The sequence below is a fragment of the Cyprinus carpio genome, chromosome B25 (genome assembly GCF_018340385.1).
Source record: "Cyprinus carpio isolate SPL01 chromosome B25, ASM1834038v1, whole genome shotgun sequence".
NCBI lineage: Eukaryota > Metazoa > Chordata > Actinopteri > Cypriniformes > Cyprinidae > Cyprinus > Cyprinus carpio.
Window position 1 is genome coordinate 9112417 of NC_056621.1, and position 20345 is coordinate 9132761.

Consider the following 20345-nt stretch of genomic DNA (forward strand, 5'->3'; position numbering starts at 1 on the left):
GCATTCAGGACTCCATTGAAAATCCATATTTCATAGAAATATATTGCCCCATCAGTCCTGGATTTAACATCTTGATATAAAACGCATTAAGCAAATTGTAAAAAATGGACATTGATATTGTTATAGATACATGGCACAGAAAGACTGAATAAACGTTTTCACTGTTTTAACAGAATTGCATTAAATATGTAACTAATCGCTGGGGTAAGTGGGAAGTAATAATCAATAGAGGGGGAAATCATTACCAGTGAATGAACATTTTGCCAGGCATCAGTCATGCTCCTCTCTAGATCTCTGTTGAGCTTATTATCTTCATCTTCTGAGTGATTACTTCAGGCTAACAATCAATATGAAAGCATCGTCCCTATTATTCCACACACAAAGAGCCAAACACCACGAGAGAGAGAGAGAGAGAGAGAGACAGAGCGAGAGAGAGAAAGAGAAAAACAGAAGGCATGTAAGAGGTAGCTTGAATTTGCCACTTTGAAACGGTTGATCATTTGAGATTTTCAGATTTTCAAAGCAATAAAATCAGTGACATCAACCGCTAATCCCACGTTTTTATTATATATATATATATATATATATATATATATATATATATATATATATATATATATATATATATATATATACAGTGTGAAAATTATGAAAAGCAATAATTTTTAGTATAATAAATAAATGTTAATAAAAATATAGAATGCAAAATATATTCAAAGAAAAATATATAATGCAAAAGCAAAATCTAAATATCAAAATCAATATTGAAAACTTAAAATATATACAAAATATATACAAAATTATGCATCAACAGCAGTGTGGTTAGTCATATTAAATAATAATAATAATTAAAAAGTTAACACAATCATAATAGGCCTCTGAACTTTACTGATTATTTCTACCAACAAATTAACTACAGAAATGAAAAAACAAAAATACTATATACAATGTGGCATATTAACCCTAATTTGCTATAGCCAATTCTTAAGGTTTTTTGTCTGAACATAGTTAATTAATATTCTTCAATTTTTCCCCACATAAACCACCATTCTACTATGAACTGTAAATCTCAATACTGTTTCTATAAAATTTTGTGTATATAGATGTGCTTTTTGATATTGTTTTTTTTTTTTATTTTGTGTTTTTTATGATTAATTTTCACTGAGGAAGCTTTCAGAGTGCAGGTACGCAGGTCTGTGTTCTTCAGAGCAGCATGTTACTTTAAATGGGCAGGAAATTACTGAGAGATTTCTGTCAAGCATCTCAAGCATCTCAAGCATGTTTTCCTCTCACGCTTTCACTAGATAGTACACAAAAGCTTGGCCTTGTCTCGATAGAGAGCACCATGTTGGTGTGATCTGACATCTGAAAAGACAAGTCATTGTAACAGGTGGGGCCAGAGATCAACGCAAGAGACAAGAGTACCTCTATACCCACTAAATTCGCCCAGCTCGGTTTAAAAACTGTCAAAACACTTCCTTCACAGTCCTATCCTGCTGTTATATTGTGAAAAATCACAGCTTTTTTTTTCATTTGACAGACATTTTGTTGAGTTTCCCACTAAATGCAGTATAGATACAGTTTTTTCTTCTGTGATGCTAATTAGTATGTTTCGTCTGTACGATGTTAAACAAGCCGTCTTTTTTAAAGTGTCACAAGTGCTGCCAGGTTCTGATAGGAATCAGAAACGTTTGTAGGAAGTAAAGGGAACTGTGAAAAATGGATTCTCAGCAATATTGCCAAGTTCTGTTTAACACTCCCAAGACTAATGAATAAATGCATTTTAATCTTTTTCCACATGCATAATGACTTAAGCATCCTTATAAACCGAGGATTAATTTACGATCTCCCTCCACAATGTGTCACCAGGCTTAACAGTTTTCTCCCAATCAGTAATCCCATTAAGTTGCAGACAAACAAGACGAGTGGGTATCTGCGCTGGTTCTTCGCCTCCCTTTGCCGTGTCGTGTTTGACAGGGACTTAAAAGTGAACCCAAACCAGAATCTGTACCTGCAAGTTAAATCGGCATTGGTTGGATTGCTGGGAAAGGCTCCATTCAACAAATGGACACCACCTGCAGTGCAATCACTACTAAAATAGGCACCAATCTGGCAGGCTGCATCACCGGAGTCGAGGGAGGTCAGGTCCCCTCAGAGAAAACTTTCAAATTACCCAAATTATGACAACCATGGACTCAAAATCAAATTGTAGAACTATTTCTTCCAAAAACCATCAGTGACTGATTATTTCATTTTATTTTATTTTATTTTTTTATTTAAATGTATTTAATTTTTTCTCCAGAATAAAATAACAGTACATATATCAATGATTTTATCCATGACTAATGAATTTCGAATGCAATCCAAGTGGAATTGTTTATTAGTACATTTTGTCAGGGCTGTCAATTTACTAGTAATTCAGTAGTTAATTTGATAAATCAATCATAATAACGTAATTAATACAATCTATTTATTTAAAAAAAAAGTAATCTCTATAAGTTCTCTACAGAAGTTCTATTTTTAAATGAAATTGGCACATGGAGGCACTTATTGTATGTATTTATTTAATATTCTAATTTGAACCCTGCTAATTAGCATACTCTCATCAATTGTTTACATCACAACTTTTTATCCATGCAATTAAAGCCCACATAAGGTCATTCCTTCATCCTGGGAAACATAATTAGTTATAGTTTTGAACTACCTTGGCTCCTTGACAACACTGGGCTTGTTAATCTGATTTAACTGTTAACCGGCTCTGGCTGAAAACCAAATTGCAGTGTTTTGTTTCATTTCTTATTTTTTCATTCATTTCAGACAGCTGTAAATGTGGGAATTAAATGCCTTAAAACAGACTCTCCCCGCAGCATATTTACTGTCACTATTACTCTTAGTCCTCCTTTTTTTTTAACAGTGATGATGCTTCCAGCAATGAGCCAGACATGAAGTTCGTGTCTGTGGGAGCCGCTTTATACAGACGGAGATTAGAGAAAGGTCAACAGAATAAAACGGATTGATGGCACTCGCAGCTGTTAGCCGAGAGGCTGAAAGCGGCGGCTGAGTGACTGAGTCTGCGGACTGTGGCGAATACGCTTTTGTGCTTTGGCCGTAAATAGGCTTGTATCATATCATCATCCTCCGAGCGGGTAAAGAAGATTTACCATTTGTCGCCTCGCTCGCACTTGAAAGCGCTCAGAAACAAGGGGCTAGCTAAAGGCGGTAGGTTCCGCACTGCTAACCAGCTATTGTATCTTCAGGTAAAGGTAAAGAGATGAAAAGTGAGGTAAAACCAGCTGTTCATAACTAGTTTTGTTGTTATTGAGTATGAGGGCATATCACATTTAGCATCTGGCTAATTTGACTACCTGCTACCTAGTGACAGAAGATTTTGCACCGAAATATATCAACAACAAAAGAGCATTTAGCATTGATTTTATCTTGCTGCCCATGACTTTTTGGGTATGTAACCTACCAGTTGAGGTCGTTGTCTTTACAAGAAAAACATTTAAAATGACAAACACTGTGTATACAGTGGCTTAAGAAAAAGAAGAACAAAAAAAAACACTCCTGCTAAACACACTAATCTTGAAATGCTCAATAAACAAGGGGGCTAGCTAAGGGCGCTAGGTTCCACACTGCTAACCAGCTATATCTTCAGGTAAAGGTAAAAAAGATTTAAAAAAAAAGGTAAAACCAGCTGTCCTTAACTAGTTTTGTAGTTTTTGAAGACTGGGGCATCACAAACAATCCATGTTAACATCTACAAAAAATAAGACATTTTAATTTTTATCTTACTGCCCATGACTTTTTGGGTCTTTAACCTACCAGTTTAGGTGAGGTTAGGGTTATATTTACAAAAAAAAAAAAAAAAAAGGGCTAATAAGAAAAAAATCACTCCTGCTAAACGTGTGTATCTTGAAAATGCTCAGAAAACAAGAGGGCTAGCTTAAGATCAATGATAAACCCAGCTTTTAGGTAAAAGATGAAAAACAAGGTTAGGTCAGCAGTTCTTAGCTAATTTTGTAGTTTTTGAGGATGTGGGTATGTCACATCTATGTTAGCGTCTGGCTAATTTGACTAGCAGCAAATTAATTTGTCACATTTACCAACAATAGATTTTGCACCAAAATACACAATTTTGTACTAATATTAAAACATTTAATAAGGCTTTACTTCCCATTGTTATATGGTTTATTTTAATTTATTATAGCATTGCTTTTAACTTGCTGCCCATGACTGAATCAAATCAAACATGACACATTTTAGAGTTATCTTTATGAGAAAAACATATAAAATGATGTACAACATGCATACGGCGGTCTACAAGGACTATAAACTCGCTAATCGTGTTGATCTGAATCTTTAATATGTCGAGTTCCGGCCACATGACCAAATGAGGTATTTGCTGCCTTGATTTTGCCCAACAACGACTCTCAGTGTCAATACAAATCTGAAAATGCAAGAGATATAAAGGACTTGCTGTGAAGAATTAGTGGACATCTTTAAGAACAAAATCACCTCAAGGGCAAGTTGATGAACATCCAGGCATACTTCACGCATGCCTTGAGATCGCAACCACCGGAGGAAAATAACAAAAAAAGGGGGATGGGAGTGAGGGGTTAAGGTATATCCTGTCAGAGAAATGTTCAGTCCAACAATGACATCCCTGCTGCAGTTAAAGGCCTCGAACTCTTGAAGTTCTTATGTCAGAAAATAGATAAAAACAGAAAGCTACAGGGTTTCCTGATGTTCCTCTCTGAGCTTATTTACGATGAAAGCTTAATTGGATTTGCGGCAAATAAACATAGATGACACACTTGGCCTACATCCGCACCTCAGATTAGGCTACTCCACTGGCCTCTGCTGTGTTATCATACAAAGCATACTAATTATGGCCATTCACTCTGAACAATACGAGCTGTGCGAAAGATCTGATTTCAGGACACAATTTTCTTGTTGAATGCAGTTTTCTCCATCTCACTCTATATCTGTCTTGATTACTGCAGTCCTTACTGTTTCTCTTCATCTCTTTTGGGACAGCTAGTGCCCGAGGAGAATAAAAATGTAAATTACACAGAGTCGGATCCATATGTTTTATGCAAGTCCAAAAAATATGGCTATGAGGTGTAAAGTCGGCACCAACCGTGCATTTTTTGCCACACTTTTGCCATCTAAGACAATTTAAGGGATAGTAAACCAGTCTTTAATCAATCCTCTTATTTTCTAGTAGAAATAGTAATGATTTAATGTCACAATGTTTACTGAAATCAAATCACATATGCAAAACGCTGCCAAATGACTCTTATGGCACACTGATTTGACTTAATTGGCATTAAAAGATGCAAATCTGTTCAGAACTGCTAAACCAACCATTTTTATGATTTAAAGCTCATAACAGGATTGCACAAATTTTTGTGCAAATGTGTTTAGCAACTGCACACAATTCCTGAAAACCAGTTCTGAATGTGAAAACGCCACTCACTTTCATTCAGAAAATGAACAAATTAAGTCTGTAAATTGATTATAAATTAAATTAATTACATAATATGCCAATTAACTGAAAATCAATATTCACTTAGAAAAGTGCCCATGTGAATAACCTCAAATTCTTGCAGCTCAGAAACAATGGGGCAAGCTAAAGGCGCTATGTTCCGCCATGCTAACCAGCAATCCTCAGGTAAAGGTTAAAAAAGATGAAAATTTATATAAAGCTGTTGTTATTGACTAGTTTTGTAGTTTTTGAGGAGGAAGGCATGTTGCACAAACTGTCTATGTTAGCTTATGGTAAGAATGACACTCCTGCTAAACCTGCTAATGCTCAGAAACAACAAGGCTAGTCCACTTTCATTTGTGACATGGGTTTCAATAAGAGGCACAGGTGATTGGCACATCCCTCCACGCTACCCGCAGTGATAAGGAAGTTTTGGAGTGGGCTGGCTTAGCCGTATGGGTCATTCCAATATGTTATGATTACACCCTTGGTCCTGAGCCACACGCACACACATACACACACACACACACTTACACACACACACACACACACACACACACACACACACACACGTCTAGTCAGCTATCCTTTTAGGGACTCTCCATAGGCATAATGGTTTTTATACTGTACAAACCATATTGTATATCCCCCTACACCAACCCTACACCTAAACCTACCCATCACAGGAAACTTTCTGCATTTTTACTTTCTCAAAAAAAAAAAAAAAAACTCATTCTGTATGATTTATAAGCTTTTGTACCCAATGAGTCCCCATGAGTCTGTGTGTATTCAAGTTTAAGTCCCCACCAGGATATATAAACCTGTACACACACACACACACCGCCCCTCTCATCTCCCGGCCATCAAGAAGAAAAACTGACAGCAATTACATGTGTGAGCACACTTGCGCGTGGGTGAGGACAAATATTCGCATTCGTACTACGATACTTTTGCAGGTGTTCGCATCAGTTCTTATAGAGTGTCAGTGCTGGCACTGACTGCAGACATTATGTGTGATACCCACAACCTGCGTCTCAAAACTTGGCAGCAATGTGATGGGTACATCCAAGTCTTCCAAGAGTGCATATCAAAGTAAAGCAATAATGTGCTTAGACCATTATACTAGTTATACAGGCCTTTGTGCCGTAGTGCTGACTGCTTCGTAGTATTGGATGTGCTTCATATACCAAAACCACATCTGAAATCACAGGCAGACATGCCTATTTGCTTAAACAACAGGCCACTTTATAGAACAAAGCAGTAGTTGAAGATTAGCTTCTCAGATAGAGTTAAATCCACAAATCCTTTCAATCAAGTCTGTCATTGTTCAATTAAACTGTTTCTCCTTTAAATATGTGCATACATAAAATGATTTTTTAAAAGTGTATGTAACATGATAAAAACATTATTACAAATAAATTATTGCAATTTTTATAAACAAAATAAAAATATATATTTTAATAATTGCAATAGTTTATTCAGACACACCCCACAGCCTATATATATTTTATTAATAGTACTGTATATTGTACTTTAAATATATGGAGAGATGCGTTTAAATATAAAACACATTTTACATTTACATTTAGTCATTTAGCAGATGCTTTTATCCAAAGCGACGTACAAATGATATATATATATATATATATATATATATATATATATATTAATATATATATATATATATATATATATATATATATATAAACGAGTAGATAGAATAGAAAAAAAAGTTAGTGTTAGTTTTGTTTTTTTGTTTTTAGAAAAAAACTAGCATTTAGAGAACGTATAGAGATTGCAAGTGATAGAGGGTGAAGTGTGTTTTTTTTTAATAAAAAAAGAAGACAAATAGATAAAATAGAAATAGAATAGAGAGTGCTAGAGTTAGAGGGTCAAATAAAGATGGAAGAGATGTGTTTTTAGCAGTTTCTTGAAGATGGCTACGAACTCAGCTGCTCAGATTGAGTTGGGCAGGTCATTCCACCCAGAGGTGGAATTTAAGATTATTTAACTAATTATTTTAAGATAGATAGATCATTTTAATCATATAATGATTAATCATATAACTAAAATGATTTTAATCAATTTAAAACCATGAATGGAAATTCTTTATCCAAAATCTAAAATTTCATATTAAACTGAGAAAGATTAAATGCAACTAAGAGAGGCAAAAAAGAGAGCACAAAACATCCCGTCTTTTAAAGAATGATGATTTTGGCTCCATGCTGCTCTGAGGACAGGAAGCGTCTTTTAGTTTATCTCTTTTTAATCAACAGATGTGTCCCCAAGTGGAGCAGCTCCATGACGACCAACTGTCTGTTACAAGCTGATAATAGAAGCTCTCAAAGTGCATCGACACAACGATCAGAAATCAAGTAAAATCATATCATCACAGTGGGTTTCATGTGTGTGGGTCATTTTCTTTCTCATTCTGGACATTCATGGTAAAATTTAGTAAAGAAGAAAAAAAAAGTAGGGCTGCTCGATTACAGTAAAAATCATAATCACGTTTATTATGTCAATATTGTAATCATGATTATGAGTAGGCCACATGACCAAAACTTTATATGAATGATTTATTTAAAGATACATTTAAAATATATATTTTATGTAAATAAGGTTGCTATGTCAAAAAAACTACATTTTACAGACCAGCGAAATTTCACAATTTTATTAAAAATTACCACTGCAGAATTTATTGAAAATAATTAAACTGTCAGTAATAAAAATTAAAAAAAAAGCAACAGACAAATAAAAAAATACAAAGAAGCAAACAGTGCTTTAAACATTGGGGAGTCTTAAGTGTTCAGTTAATATCCTACTACATATTAAATAATCGACTGTAAAATAAAACAGCATAGTCTTCACTGTAAGAATTAAACACTTTTTTTTGCTCTTCTGTCAAGAGCCGTGAGTGTTTTTCTCTTTGTCTTTTGTTGTTTGATTAATATTAAAGGTAGGGTAGTCAAATTCAGAAAGGCTAGATATAGCAATCTTGCTTTGAAAGCATTAGTTCCCACTCACTCTCCAAATCACTCTCCAAAGCCACGCCTCATCCAAAACACCATAGACCTGAGGCTAACCCGTGAAACAATGGCATTGTTAGAGGGTTGAATGCAATGCTGTGAGATTCCATCATATCTCATTCACCACTGAGAAAACTTTACAGTACAAAGTGCATAGTAAAAAATAATAACACCTTACATTCTCACTTGGTCTACAGTAGCGTAATGGAACGCGCTGTTGACATATCACATCTATGTGAACAGGGTGCGCAGAGGTATGCAAATACATATGTTGACAAGCAGGTAGGACAGCATATCATAATGCTTGGATCAAATAATCTGATTGGTCGAACATTTTATTTGTCTACGTCTTCCAAAGACTATGGAAATCGTAACGTAATGCTTGGATCAATCAAAAAGTTTTTCACTAATTCCATTAAAAAAGTGGAACTTATATAATATTCATTCATTACACACAGATGATATATTTCAAAAAAATTTTGATGATTATAACTGACAACTAAGGCAAAATCCCAAATTCAGTATCTCAGAAAATTAGAATATTACTTAAGACCAATACAAAGAAAGGATTTTTAGAAATATTGGCAACTGAAAAGTATGAACATGAAAAGTGTGAGCATTTACAGCACTCAATACTTAGTTGGGGCTCCTTTTTCTGAATTACTGCAGCAATGCGAGCGTGGCATGGAGTCGATCAGTCTGTGGCACTGCTCAGGTGTTAGAGAGCCCTTGCTCTGATAGTGGCCTTCAGGCTCTTCTTGTTGGGTCTGGCATATCGCATCTTCCTTCACAATACCCATTGATTTTCTGTGGGGTTAAGGTCAGGGTGCTGGCCAATTAAGAACAGGGATACCATGGTCCTTAAACAAGGTACTGGAAGCTTTGGCACTGTGTGCAGGTGCCAAGTCCTGTTGGAAAATGAAATCTGCATCTGCAAGAATGAAGTGCTCTAAAACTTCCTGGTATGGCTGTGTTGACCTTGGACCTCAGAAAATACAGTGGACCAACACCAGCGGATGACATGGCACCCCAAACCATCACAGACTGTGAAAACTTTACCATGGACCTCAAGGCAACATGGATTGTGTGCCTCTCCTCTCTTCCTCCAGACTCTGGGACCCTGATTTCCAAAGGAAATGCAAAATTTACTTTCATCAGAGAACATAACTTTGGACCACTCAGCAGCAGTCCAGTCCTTTTTGTCTTGAGACGCTTCTGACGCTGTCTGTTGTTCAAGAGTGGCTTGACACAAGGAATGTGACAGCTGAAACCCACGTCTTGCATACGTCTGTGCGTAGTGGTTCTTGAAGCACGGACTCCAGCTGCAGTCCACTCTTTGGGAATCTCCCCCACATTTTTGTATGGGTTTTGTTTCACAATCCTCTCCAGGGTGCAGTTATCACTATTGCTTGTACACTTTTTTTCTACCACATCTTTTCCTTTCGCCTCTCTATTTATGTGCTTGGACACAGAGCTCTGTGACAGCCAGCCTCTTTTGCAATGATCTTTTGTATCTTGCCCTCTTTTGCAAGGTGTCAATGGTCTTCTTTTGGACAACTGTCAAGTCAGCAGTCTTCCCCATGATTGTGTAGCCTACAGCACTAGACTGAGAGACCATTTAAAGGCCTTTGCAGGTGTTTTGAGTTAATTAGCTGATTTTAGTGTGGCACCAGGTGTCTTCAATATTGAACTTTTTCACAAAATTCTAATTTTCTGATATAATGAATTTGAGATTTTCCTTAGTTGTCATCAAAATTAAAAGAAATAAACATTTGAAATATATCAGTCTTTGTGTAATGAATGAATATAATATACAAGTTTCACTTTTTGAATGGAATTAGTGAAATAAATCAACTTTTTGATGATATTCTAATTATATGACCAGCACCTGTATATAAATACATATAAATTCATTTAGACCACTTAACTTATTGATTGCTATCGGGATGTGAAGAGACTTTCAACCAGCATAACTAAAAATATTTTTGAACCAAATCACCTACCCTGCCTTTAAGCACACAGTCGGCAGCAGTGATATTAGACTGCTGTCACTCTAAGAGCCGCACGGATCCAATTTACTTTTACACGCTTACTTTCATTTTCAACTGTTTACATTCACTGAAGACAACCAATGAGAGTTTAGGTGAATAATCCCCAAGCACCGCATTTTGACACTTTTTTGCATGTATTTGACCATTTAGGCAAACACTCCAAGCTAAAAGTTGAATTTACATGTTCTGTCTCTAAACGCACACACAGAAATCCTCCTGAGGGACAGTGCAATTTCTCTTTTGCACTTTTAAAAACATGAAAAAATCTAATCAACTTCAATAAATCAAGAACATCTTATTATGCAAATTACTGATTTGCGCAATAATCATTTTATTTTGATTGTTGTATTTTCATAATCTTTGGAGGCCGAAATCAAAACTGTATTTCGATTAATTGCACAGCTCTAAAAGTGAGATGGTTTGCTCGGTACTTGGCCATCGACTTATATATTTCCTTTCATGTCAGCTTTCTTGGGTTCTAGAAGACAACTCTCATTCATTTTCTCTATTGAGAGAATTCTTTTTAATGATAAACTATAAATATTTAAAGACAGATTGAACATGGTCTCACAGATTGTTAAACAAAGGTCTGTGCTTCTGTTTAAGACAGTGTGATTTCAAATAAATTTTTAAAAATCACTTTTATTTGTTAAACTCCCACAGAACAACTATACAATATAGTGTTTAAGTAAATCAAATGTATTTACATATTTCCAATCAAAAAAAAAAAAAAAAAAAAAGAAATAAGACACAACAAATAGCCTCCGAAATGTGTTTAACAGAGGGATCAGACCACACAAAACCACTGAGAAATGAAAACAGCAGGAGGCTTACAGATGGCATTTTTGCTAGTATTATGCAACAGTGCACATATGGAATATGGTTGTGTTGTCCCTCTAGAGAGGGTGTCCCACAATCATCATCGCTTCATGGCTCTGGTATTACCCATATGACCTACGTTATGTCATATGAAATGCATTTACCCTCAAACTAATCACATGATAAGCGCAGCTGTGAACACAAGGAAATTTGTCATTTCCGTCTGACCTGCAGAATATGAACGACCCAAAAAGGAGCCTAAATGTCATAATATGATGTAAATGGCACATTTAATTTCTAAATAAGTTCATATTTAACCAAAGTGTCACTAGATACTTGACTCGACAAATATGCTAACTAGAAGGCCATGTCTTGTATGCAGCTAAAATTAGGAGAGTTACCCACTAAGACGGGAAGTACATGGCTGCATGCTTTTGTTAGCACTTTTCTTTTTCTAAGAACAACACATGTTCAATATTTCTCAGGAAATCCAAAAGTACTCCTCTCCTTGGAGTATCTCCAAAGGACGTGCTAACCCTGCAGAGAAGATGGGCCACCTCAGAGGAGCTGTCCTGCTTCCCTGGCTTAAAATATCATGTTTAGTCAGGCACACACGAACACACCGAGACGCAGATGCCTGTATGGATAAAGCCCTATGCACTCAGCTGATTGGTGTTTGCATGTTGGACAGGACTGTGATGGCACCTCCAACATAATTATGAAATTGCTTTACTTGATTTGCAATAATCCTGAGACAAATGACTACCACTGCCAAATGACTCTTTTTGCACATCAAAACTTCTAAACCAGTTATTTAAAGCTGAATTATATAGAGGATAGTGCAAAGACAAAGTCTACACTAGCAGCGTACAATGCACATCATAAACATCAACTATAATCATCTTTTACAAAGTTATGCTAATACAATACTTAAAATATTATGTATGAAATTATTTTGAAACTGTTATTTTAGTGTCACTGAGATGCTAATAAAGTTTTTATTAATATTCTAATATCAGTTTTTATACTATAAATTATTTTATTTTCTATTTTCATTTTAATTTCAAAGTTTTAGTCATTTTGTTCTATAAGTACACACACGTCTATACTGTATAATTATATATATATATTTTTTTTACTTCAGTTTTAGTTACTTTACTACATATAGTTCAAAAAAATTAAAAATCTTTTTATGGTTTTGATTTTAGTTTCAGTTTTAGTTTTAATTTACTATAATAAGCCTGTCTCAGTAAATATAATATAACACTTGGTCATTTTATTAATTTAGCTATTTATTTAAATTTTATTAATTTAATTTAATCAAATTTTATTGAATAAATATTTAGTTAAGCATTTATTTTGCTTTTTGTTTTGTTTTATGCAATATAAGCATCAAGGATTATTTTCATGGCAAGAACAGGGTAAAAAACGGTTTACAAATTAGCTAGATAAACAAATTAATTATTAATTATATTTAAATAATACGACAAACATTATAAATAATTTATCAGTAGATTAATTCTGTTTGTTTAGCTGCATCTAAAAATTACAAATTCTAGTAGTTGTTAGTTCCTAAATATTCTTTAGATAACAAATTAATTAATTGTCCAAAGACATTAAAACAGCAAAGCTTCAGGTTTTTGCTATGTGATCAGAAACAGACCAGATGTTAATGCCCTTTAAGACACATTCGAGATGGATAGCAAATCGCATGCAAATGTATTGTGCTTTTCCAATCGGATCCCAACCAATCTGAAGTGACCAAGTGTATACTGACTGATAAAATATAATTTAATGCACAAGCAAGGCTTATATTCGCTTATGGTGTTAGATATGAAATTAAACCCTGCAGGGTTTCCATCCGCCAGTTAACCACAGCGAAAAATCAATAAAGGCTTGAGAATATAAAGAAAGAACAAAAACACATTTAACTTACAGCTCGAAAAGTTGGAGATTCTGAAAGAGTTGCCATGAGAGAGTTGTCAGAGGGTTCCCGGACAAGTTTCTGCAGAGGAGAAAAAGAAAGAGAGAGAGAGAGTTTAATGATTTAACACTGACTATTTGCGACAAGGTGATAAAGAAAACACAGGGGAGGCAAACAACGGCAGTGCGGTGACCGGCCCAAAGTTAAGGGAATAAGTGCAGCGGTACGGTACCTTGCAGCCTCGCCAATCCAATAAACAGAGACTTGGTCATTTTCAAGACAACAAATTAAATCGAGGAGAAGGTGGCCTGGAGCCTTAAAAGCCACTAAACTCAATACAATGCTTAATGACTGTGAAGCAGATAAGGCATGTTTTCAGAACAGAGCTTTTAGATGTGGGAGGCTGAGATGGAAGCATTACTCCAAAATAGAAGTAACTAATACAGTGGGATGAAAGGTATTACTGTACGTGTACAAACCCATTCAAGTTTATACCGAAGGTCTTCTTAAGAGTTGGAGTTAAACTAAAAGTAAACACCTTTTCTCTTGCATACTTCAGTACATGCACAAATACACATGGCCTTTTGGGACGGCAGCAAGCAATGCCTCTCCTGGGGCTGAAACAAAAACCCTGGAGCCTCACTAACAGGCCTTCATTATCAATATTTATTGAATACTTCAGATCACTTAATACCCCAACACTGGCCCGCTGAGATCCTATCAGGAGCAGCTGACAGATAATCAATGTGCCCAGAGGCATCCTTTCGCCCCAGTGCTGCCCAGGGGACCGAGGCCTGCTGGCTGGCCGTCCCTGACCCGTTCCTTCACCTGCATTTTATTACTGACAGCAAAACAAAAGATCATTACAGCTAACCAGAACAACTGTACAGAGAACAACAGAAGTTGAGCCCCATCAGCCTACATGCAGATCTGGGTCTGTATAACCTGAGATAACAAAGGGCAATTTATGACAAAAGTAAAGTCAACATGAAATCAAAACGAAAGATTTTTACTTATGTTATTGTGCACAATTTTAGTCTTTTACATTGAAAAAGTAAATAAATAAATACTATTTCAAAATGACTGTTTTACCGTATTTTTATCAAATACATGCAGCCTTGGTGAGTCTTAATATATATATATATAATTAAATTAAAACATTTGAGCATATATATTTTAGGGCTGTCAAATGATTAATCACGATTATTCACATCCAAAATAAAAGTTTTGTTTACATAATATATGTGTGTATACTGTGTATATTTTATTATATATATATAAATACACACACATGCCTGTATATATTAAGAAGAATATGTTATGTTTATATATTAAATATATTTATATATAATATAAAATATAAGAATATAAATATATAAATGATATACATGTAAATATTTTCTAAATATATATCCTTTATGTGTGTGTATTTACATATACATAATAAATATACCCTGTACACATACATATATTATGTAAACCAAAACTTTTATTTTGGATGTGATTAATCGTGATTAATCAAATATATATATATAATTAAATTAAAACATTTGAGCATTTAAATACAGTTTCATTCAAAAACAAATCTAATTTTGCAAGTTAAGATATCTGTAAATTCTGTTACTAAATAAATAAATACATTTTCTACATTTTAACTACATTATTTTTTTTTTCCCTAAAGTTCTTTTTTAACATACAGTTTTTGGCACCTATGCTCTTAGAAATAAAATCTACCAGCAAAAATAATAATAATAAAAAAATAAGAACCAAAAAGAGCTTTCAAAACGCCATAGAATAATTTGTTTGCCCACGAATAAAGAATCTAAAAATATTTTCCACTACAACTGAACATATGTACTCGGAATGGTTCCACTTATTATTGGAAAGTTTCCTCATCTTTAGAGAAGGTCAGACAAAATGGTTTGCATGACCATTATCTACCTTTTTTCTGACTCTTACTACTGTGTCTTTATTATATAAATACAGTATAAATGACCTCTATTATGACTGAACTAAATAGCAGCTGTCTATTAACTATTACAGATATAACAGATTTTTTCTGCAGTTAACATGCCTGAACAGTTCTTCAAATGACAACTTTGTTTAGCAACCCCAGCATGCATATTTGTGTAACTAATAAAGTCACAATAGAAAAAAAACAGCTTAAAGGACCCTTTTGGCATATCATGGTACAAAGTTGTAAACAAGGTGTGCTTCCTGGAGAGTTCTTGAAAGGAACCGAGTGAAACGAAAACACCCACTTGCTGGATATGTTGAAGACAAAGTCTCTTCAACATGCTAATGTGCCTAATCTGAATCTGTTTAGCGGGTCCCTAGCGTGACGCATAAGGAATCTCCAGCAGCAAAAGGAATTAAAATAAATAAATATATAAAATAAAAACGTGCTTGCTGATCTGCTGATCTTGTTGTCATAGCAACTTCAGCCTGTGAATCCTCACACTTTCTTTTCTCCCCATTTCCTGTGTTGCTGGATGAGAGGCAGAAACGAGCAAACCAGTGATGGAGAGCATAAGTGCAGCTGTGAATGCAAGGAAATCTGTCGTTAATATGATGTCATAATAATATGACTGCACATTTCATTTCTAAATAAGTTAATTTTTAACCAAAGTGTCTCTAGATACTTGACTCAACAAATATGTTAACTAGAAGGCCATGTCTTCCAGAATATTTACCCACTAAGACGAGGTGAAAATGTATAAATTGACAAACAAAATAACCTTCGACTCCTCAAACGAAAGTTTCTCTGTAACGCACCCACTCCTGCTCTGCTTGCCCTCGGCATTCTAATCACCTCATTATATTGATAATGAGATTATTAAGGTGGCCTCCACAGGGACACACAAGGGCTCCATATTTTGGCGAGGACATTATTATTCTTAGCACACAATAGAAGAGTTCATCTGGACAGTGGGTTGTAAAGGAAGGGTCTGGGGGATCAGGACAACTAAACTTGAAGTGCTGTCTGTCAAGGCTTGATTCCACCTAGACCCTCACACAATAACAAATCTGCAATGGAAAAATGACTTTCAAGGACTTCAACAGCTGGGGGAACTGGACCATGAAAAACAGAAAATTCTGAATATTGCATATTGAAGAAGCAGCTAGCCAGTCTGACTTATTAACAGAGCTACAGTATAAGTGATTTTAATGTTTTTAAAAAACAGAAAAAGTTGAGGAGAGTCATTTAAAAAAAAAAAAAAAATAAAAAAAAAATTAACCAAATAAAACATTATAGGCACAAAAACTAAAATTTGGGTCTGTGTAACTACATTGCTAAATACAAAATATCAAATACAGAATACAAAATACTTGAAATACTTAATTGTAATATTTCCAAAACCTGGCAGAAAGACAAGTAAATAATGTCATGTGATTTTCAAATTGCATTGTTACCGGCAACTATTTTACCAAAGTTATTGTATTAAAAATATAATAATAATAATAACAATAATAATAATAATAATAATAATAAATTAGTAGTAGTAGTAGTAGTAGAAGTAGTAGTAGTAGTAGTATTTTTTTTTATTTGTTTATTAGAAATGTAAGCTTATCAATAACTTCAAACCAACATTTGGTTTGGCTGAAAAAGTTTACAAACAAACAAATAAATAAATAAATATTTTATTTGTATAATACAATACAATAATCATTTATATGAATATACTAATAATGTTTTATTATTATTATTATTATTATTATTAAATAATGACTTTAAAATAAATATTACAATATAAGGAAAATGCTCGAATTGAAAATAATAAAAAAAAGTTAATCGCAGTACAGTTTTTCTGTAACAGGGTTGGTGTTAATATAAAATTGATAAAATAAAAACAAAAAAAATTAAAATACAGAAGCAAAAAGAACTCTGACAAAAAAATTGTTTAATGTTTAGTTAACAAAAATCCTCTGAAGGTTTAGTACCTACTTTCACTAACCAAAATAAAAACATAAATAGAAATAAATAATAGATTCAGTTCAGGCTCTATTTTGTTGGCTATTCATGGAGAATCCCATTTATTCAGAAGCAGAAATATTCACCTCTGCGTTCGTGTTTTTATTCTGATAAATTGTAATTCAATGAGAATACGACATCGATTTCCAAAGAAAGGAAAATAATCACACACGCCGTTAGTTTGAAAATAGAGCACAATAAACAAAGATGTGTGTGAACCGTCTTCCTCCCTTGAGGGAATTTACCTCCCAAATAAACCCTTTCAGATTGTCGCAGACTATCAATTACGGTAATGACTTTCAGAGAGGAACGAGGCTTGGGTGATTGGCGAATGAGAGCAGGAGCGTCTTTAAATGTTTCCTGTCAGCCGGATAACAGCTCTACGTGTATATGTTTACACGCCTACGTGTACTTGATGCGCATGTAAAGGCGGATGGGGTCTCTCTGTGTGCCCTTGCATGCGAATAATGTCATTACCGTGTCATCTATTTGGAGTCAGGCACATGTGGGACGTGGGAAGGAGGGTTAAGGGCCTTATTGAGACAGATCATTCACCCGCATTAGCATAGAGAGAGAGGAATTATTGAGTCCCTCTGAAAGCTTCATTAGCTCCTAACCAGACATTGTACTTGCCAAGCACACACTTCCGTGGGCTCGTTTCTGCTGTTCTCGGGGGTGTGACGGTCAAACCTGGTGATGGCGATGACGACAAACACATCAACAGAAATGCACGTCATGAAGGCCTTTTCATGAAGCACCGCAAACACATAAAAGCCGACTCTGGCTTCACTTGTCTGCAGCATAGCGAAGCTGCCCAAACTGCCGTCCGCGTTCAGGAAGTGTCCTTTTCAAAGGTCATACTTCGTTACAGTCAGAAGAAATGTCAGCTAAAATTGGATTTGGAGAAGAGGCAATAAAGAAATAAATAATCAAATCACACATCAAATGTGACATGCAACCTAAAAACAAAGGTTGAGATTGTTATTAAAGATGGAAATAGACAATATCTTTCTGAGAGTACAATCAGAAAGCCAACTTAAATGGTGATATTTACCCTGATAGCAGCACATAAATTCCTTTGTTAAATGGACAGTGTCAGTAACCAGTCTATGGCAAGCTAACCAAGAAATAGCTAAGATGCTAAGCTACCAACAGAAAAATCAGCTAAGCTAATAAGCTAATAATTACCATTATGACTATTGTTGAATGTAATAGATACTCAAGACAAGAGTAGACACTCAATGAACAAGAACACTCAAGAACTGCTGTACATAAACATTAGCTAAGTTCTTGAAAGCTAGCTTTTAGAGAAGCTACAATAAAAAAAGCATGGCTAAAGTAGCTTGTTACATTCAAAACACATGAAAATAAACAAAACAAAACAAACATTCAGAATTCAACAGAAATCTATGTTGACTATGATAAAGAAAGAGTGGTTAAAAATAACAAGAAAAGGTTTACTACTTAAAAAAATGAGCAATTCTACCACTTAGCTACTTGAAATGTAGCTTGAAATGTAGAAATGTAGCCTTCAACCCTGTTACCCAAGTTCATCCATGAAAAAATATCAAAAAATACTCAAAATATACTTAGTCGCAAACTAGCCACCCCCAATATGTTCATTTGGCCTAAATTTGAAACTATTAGATGAGGTAAAAGTTTACTACTTTAGCGATGCTACAGCTCACTTACACCTAAAAGACTGTACGATTACTTGATTTAGGATTCATTTCATATTTCTTATAAGCCTTTGACCAAACAGAATAAAGAAATATGTGTCCCACTGCACAAACCTCAGTAATTAAATTCCAAATCTCTGATTAACACCTCAATTAAATGAGAGCATCTTTGTGTAGCTGGAAAAGGGAGCAGACACAATGAAATGCAAAAAAACGCCATATTATTTTACCTCGTTTTCTGGACGCATATCGCCACGGCACAGCTGTGTCTAATTAGCCAGGATATTCACGACATCTGCGCGTCCGTGAACGGCCATGGCGTGGTTTTGGCATATACGCACATGCTGACGTATAAGCCTCACAATGAAATGACAGAGAGCTGTGCTCTCAATCCCCGAAAGCATTTGGTGAGCTGTTCTGGGATGGCAGTGCCTCATCAATAATACACGCCGAAGGAGTCACAGGGAAGGCAAGGGCTAAACGGCCATAAAACGGCAATTAGATACATAGCCTGCAGACGCGGGTAAGGTAACTATGCATGAAGGGGTAACCGAGGGCCGGGGGCAGGCCCTGAGCTTCCCTCAGCCAGCCAGCGGACCATGGGAAAGGCTTTTCTACCTGTAAACAACAGACAACAGGTGTCACTCCCTCAGGAGGACAGTGTTATCTGTGGGACGCTGCGGATGCTAGACAGGCACCAGAACGGGCTTGGCAGTCCTGATGAGAAAACATCTTTTATATCAGACACCTGCCAGACAGTAATTGCCGCTGTGGAGTTCTTGCGAGACTGTGATGCCTTTTGTGACCTCAAATAAACCTTGAAGACCATAAAAGGCAGATCTTCCAGCCCTATTGTCTTGTAAACTCATATTTTGTTCACAGTTTTTAAGGATAACCGGCATTTGGCTTCATATACAACAGAGTTGCTTGGAAATGAGCTGCAAACAAACCCCCACCTACACCACACAGTCCCATCAAAAATAAATAAGTCTGTATGAATATTTCACTGGCTTCTCTGTGACTATTAGACCAATACACATTCATCAAATGCATCTTCAAGGTCAGAACTTCTTCTCCAAGGCAAAGCTGGCCCTCCTTCCCACACATGGATATTCAAATCCCCTCTGTCAGCAATGTATCGCTCTGTTTGCTTTGTTCAGACTCGTTTTTATGGCTGCCTCATCCTCCACGCTTGTCTGCTTTCTACAGCTGTCAGTTATTCATGGCTTTTTGCACTGTCCCAGATACTGTAAGCCTGCTTTAAATGCTAATTCACCCAGCCTTAAACCTCAGCAATAAAAATAAATTAAAAGATAGATAAATAAATAGCCTACATACAGTTAAATGGGGATACATGCTTAGTGAATCACTCTTTAGGGACT

At 35.3% G+C, this 20345-nt stretch overlaps 1 protein-coding gene across 2 annotated transcripts in view; it reads right to left on the reverse strand.

The window, feature by feature from the left end:
• Positions 1-20345, reverse strand: part of LOC109110590 (NT-3 growth factor receptor-like) — a 241719-nt gene that overhangs the window by 126305 nt on the left and 95069 nt on the right. For both annotated transcript variants that reach the window (XM_042753532.1, XM_042753531.1), the window contains exon 4: positions 13324-13392. In XM_042753532.1, the coding sequence (XP_042609466.1) occupies positions 13324-13392 (69 nt within the window). The remainder of the gene's footprint in view (positions 1-13323; positions 13393-20345) is intronic.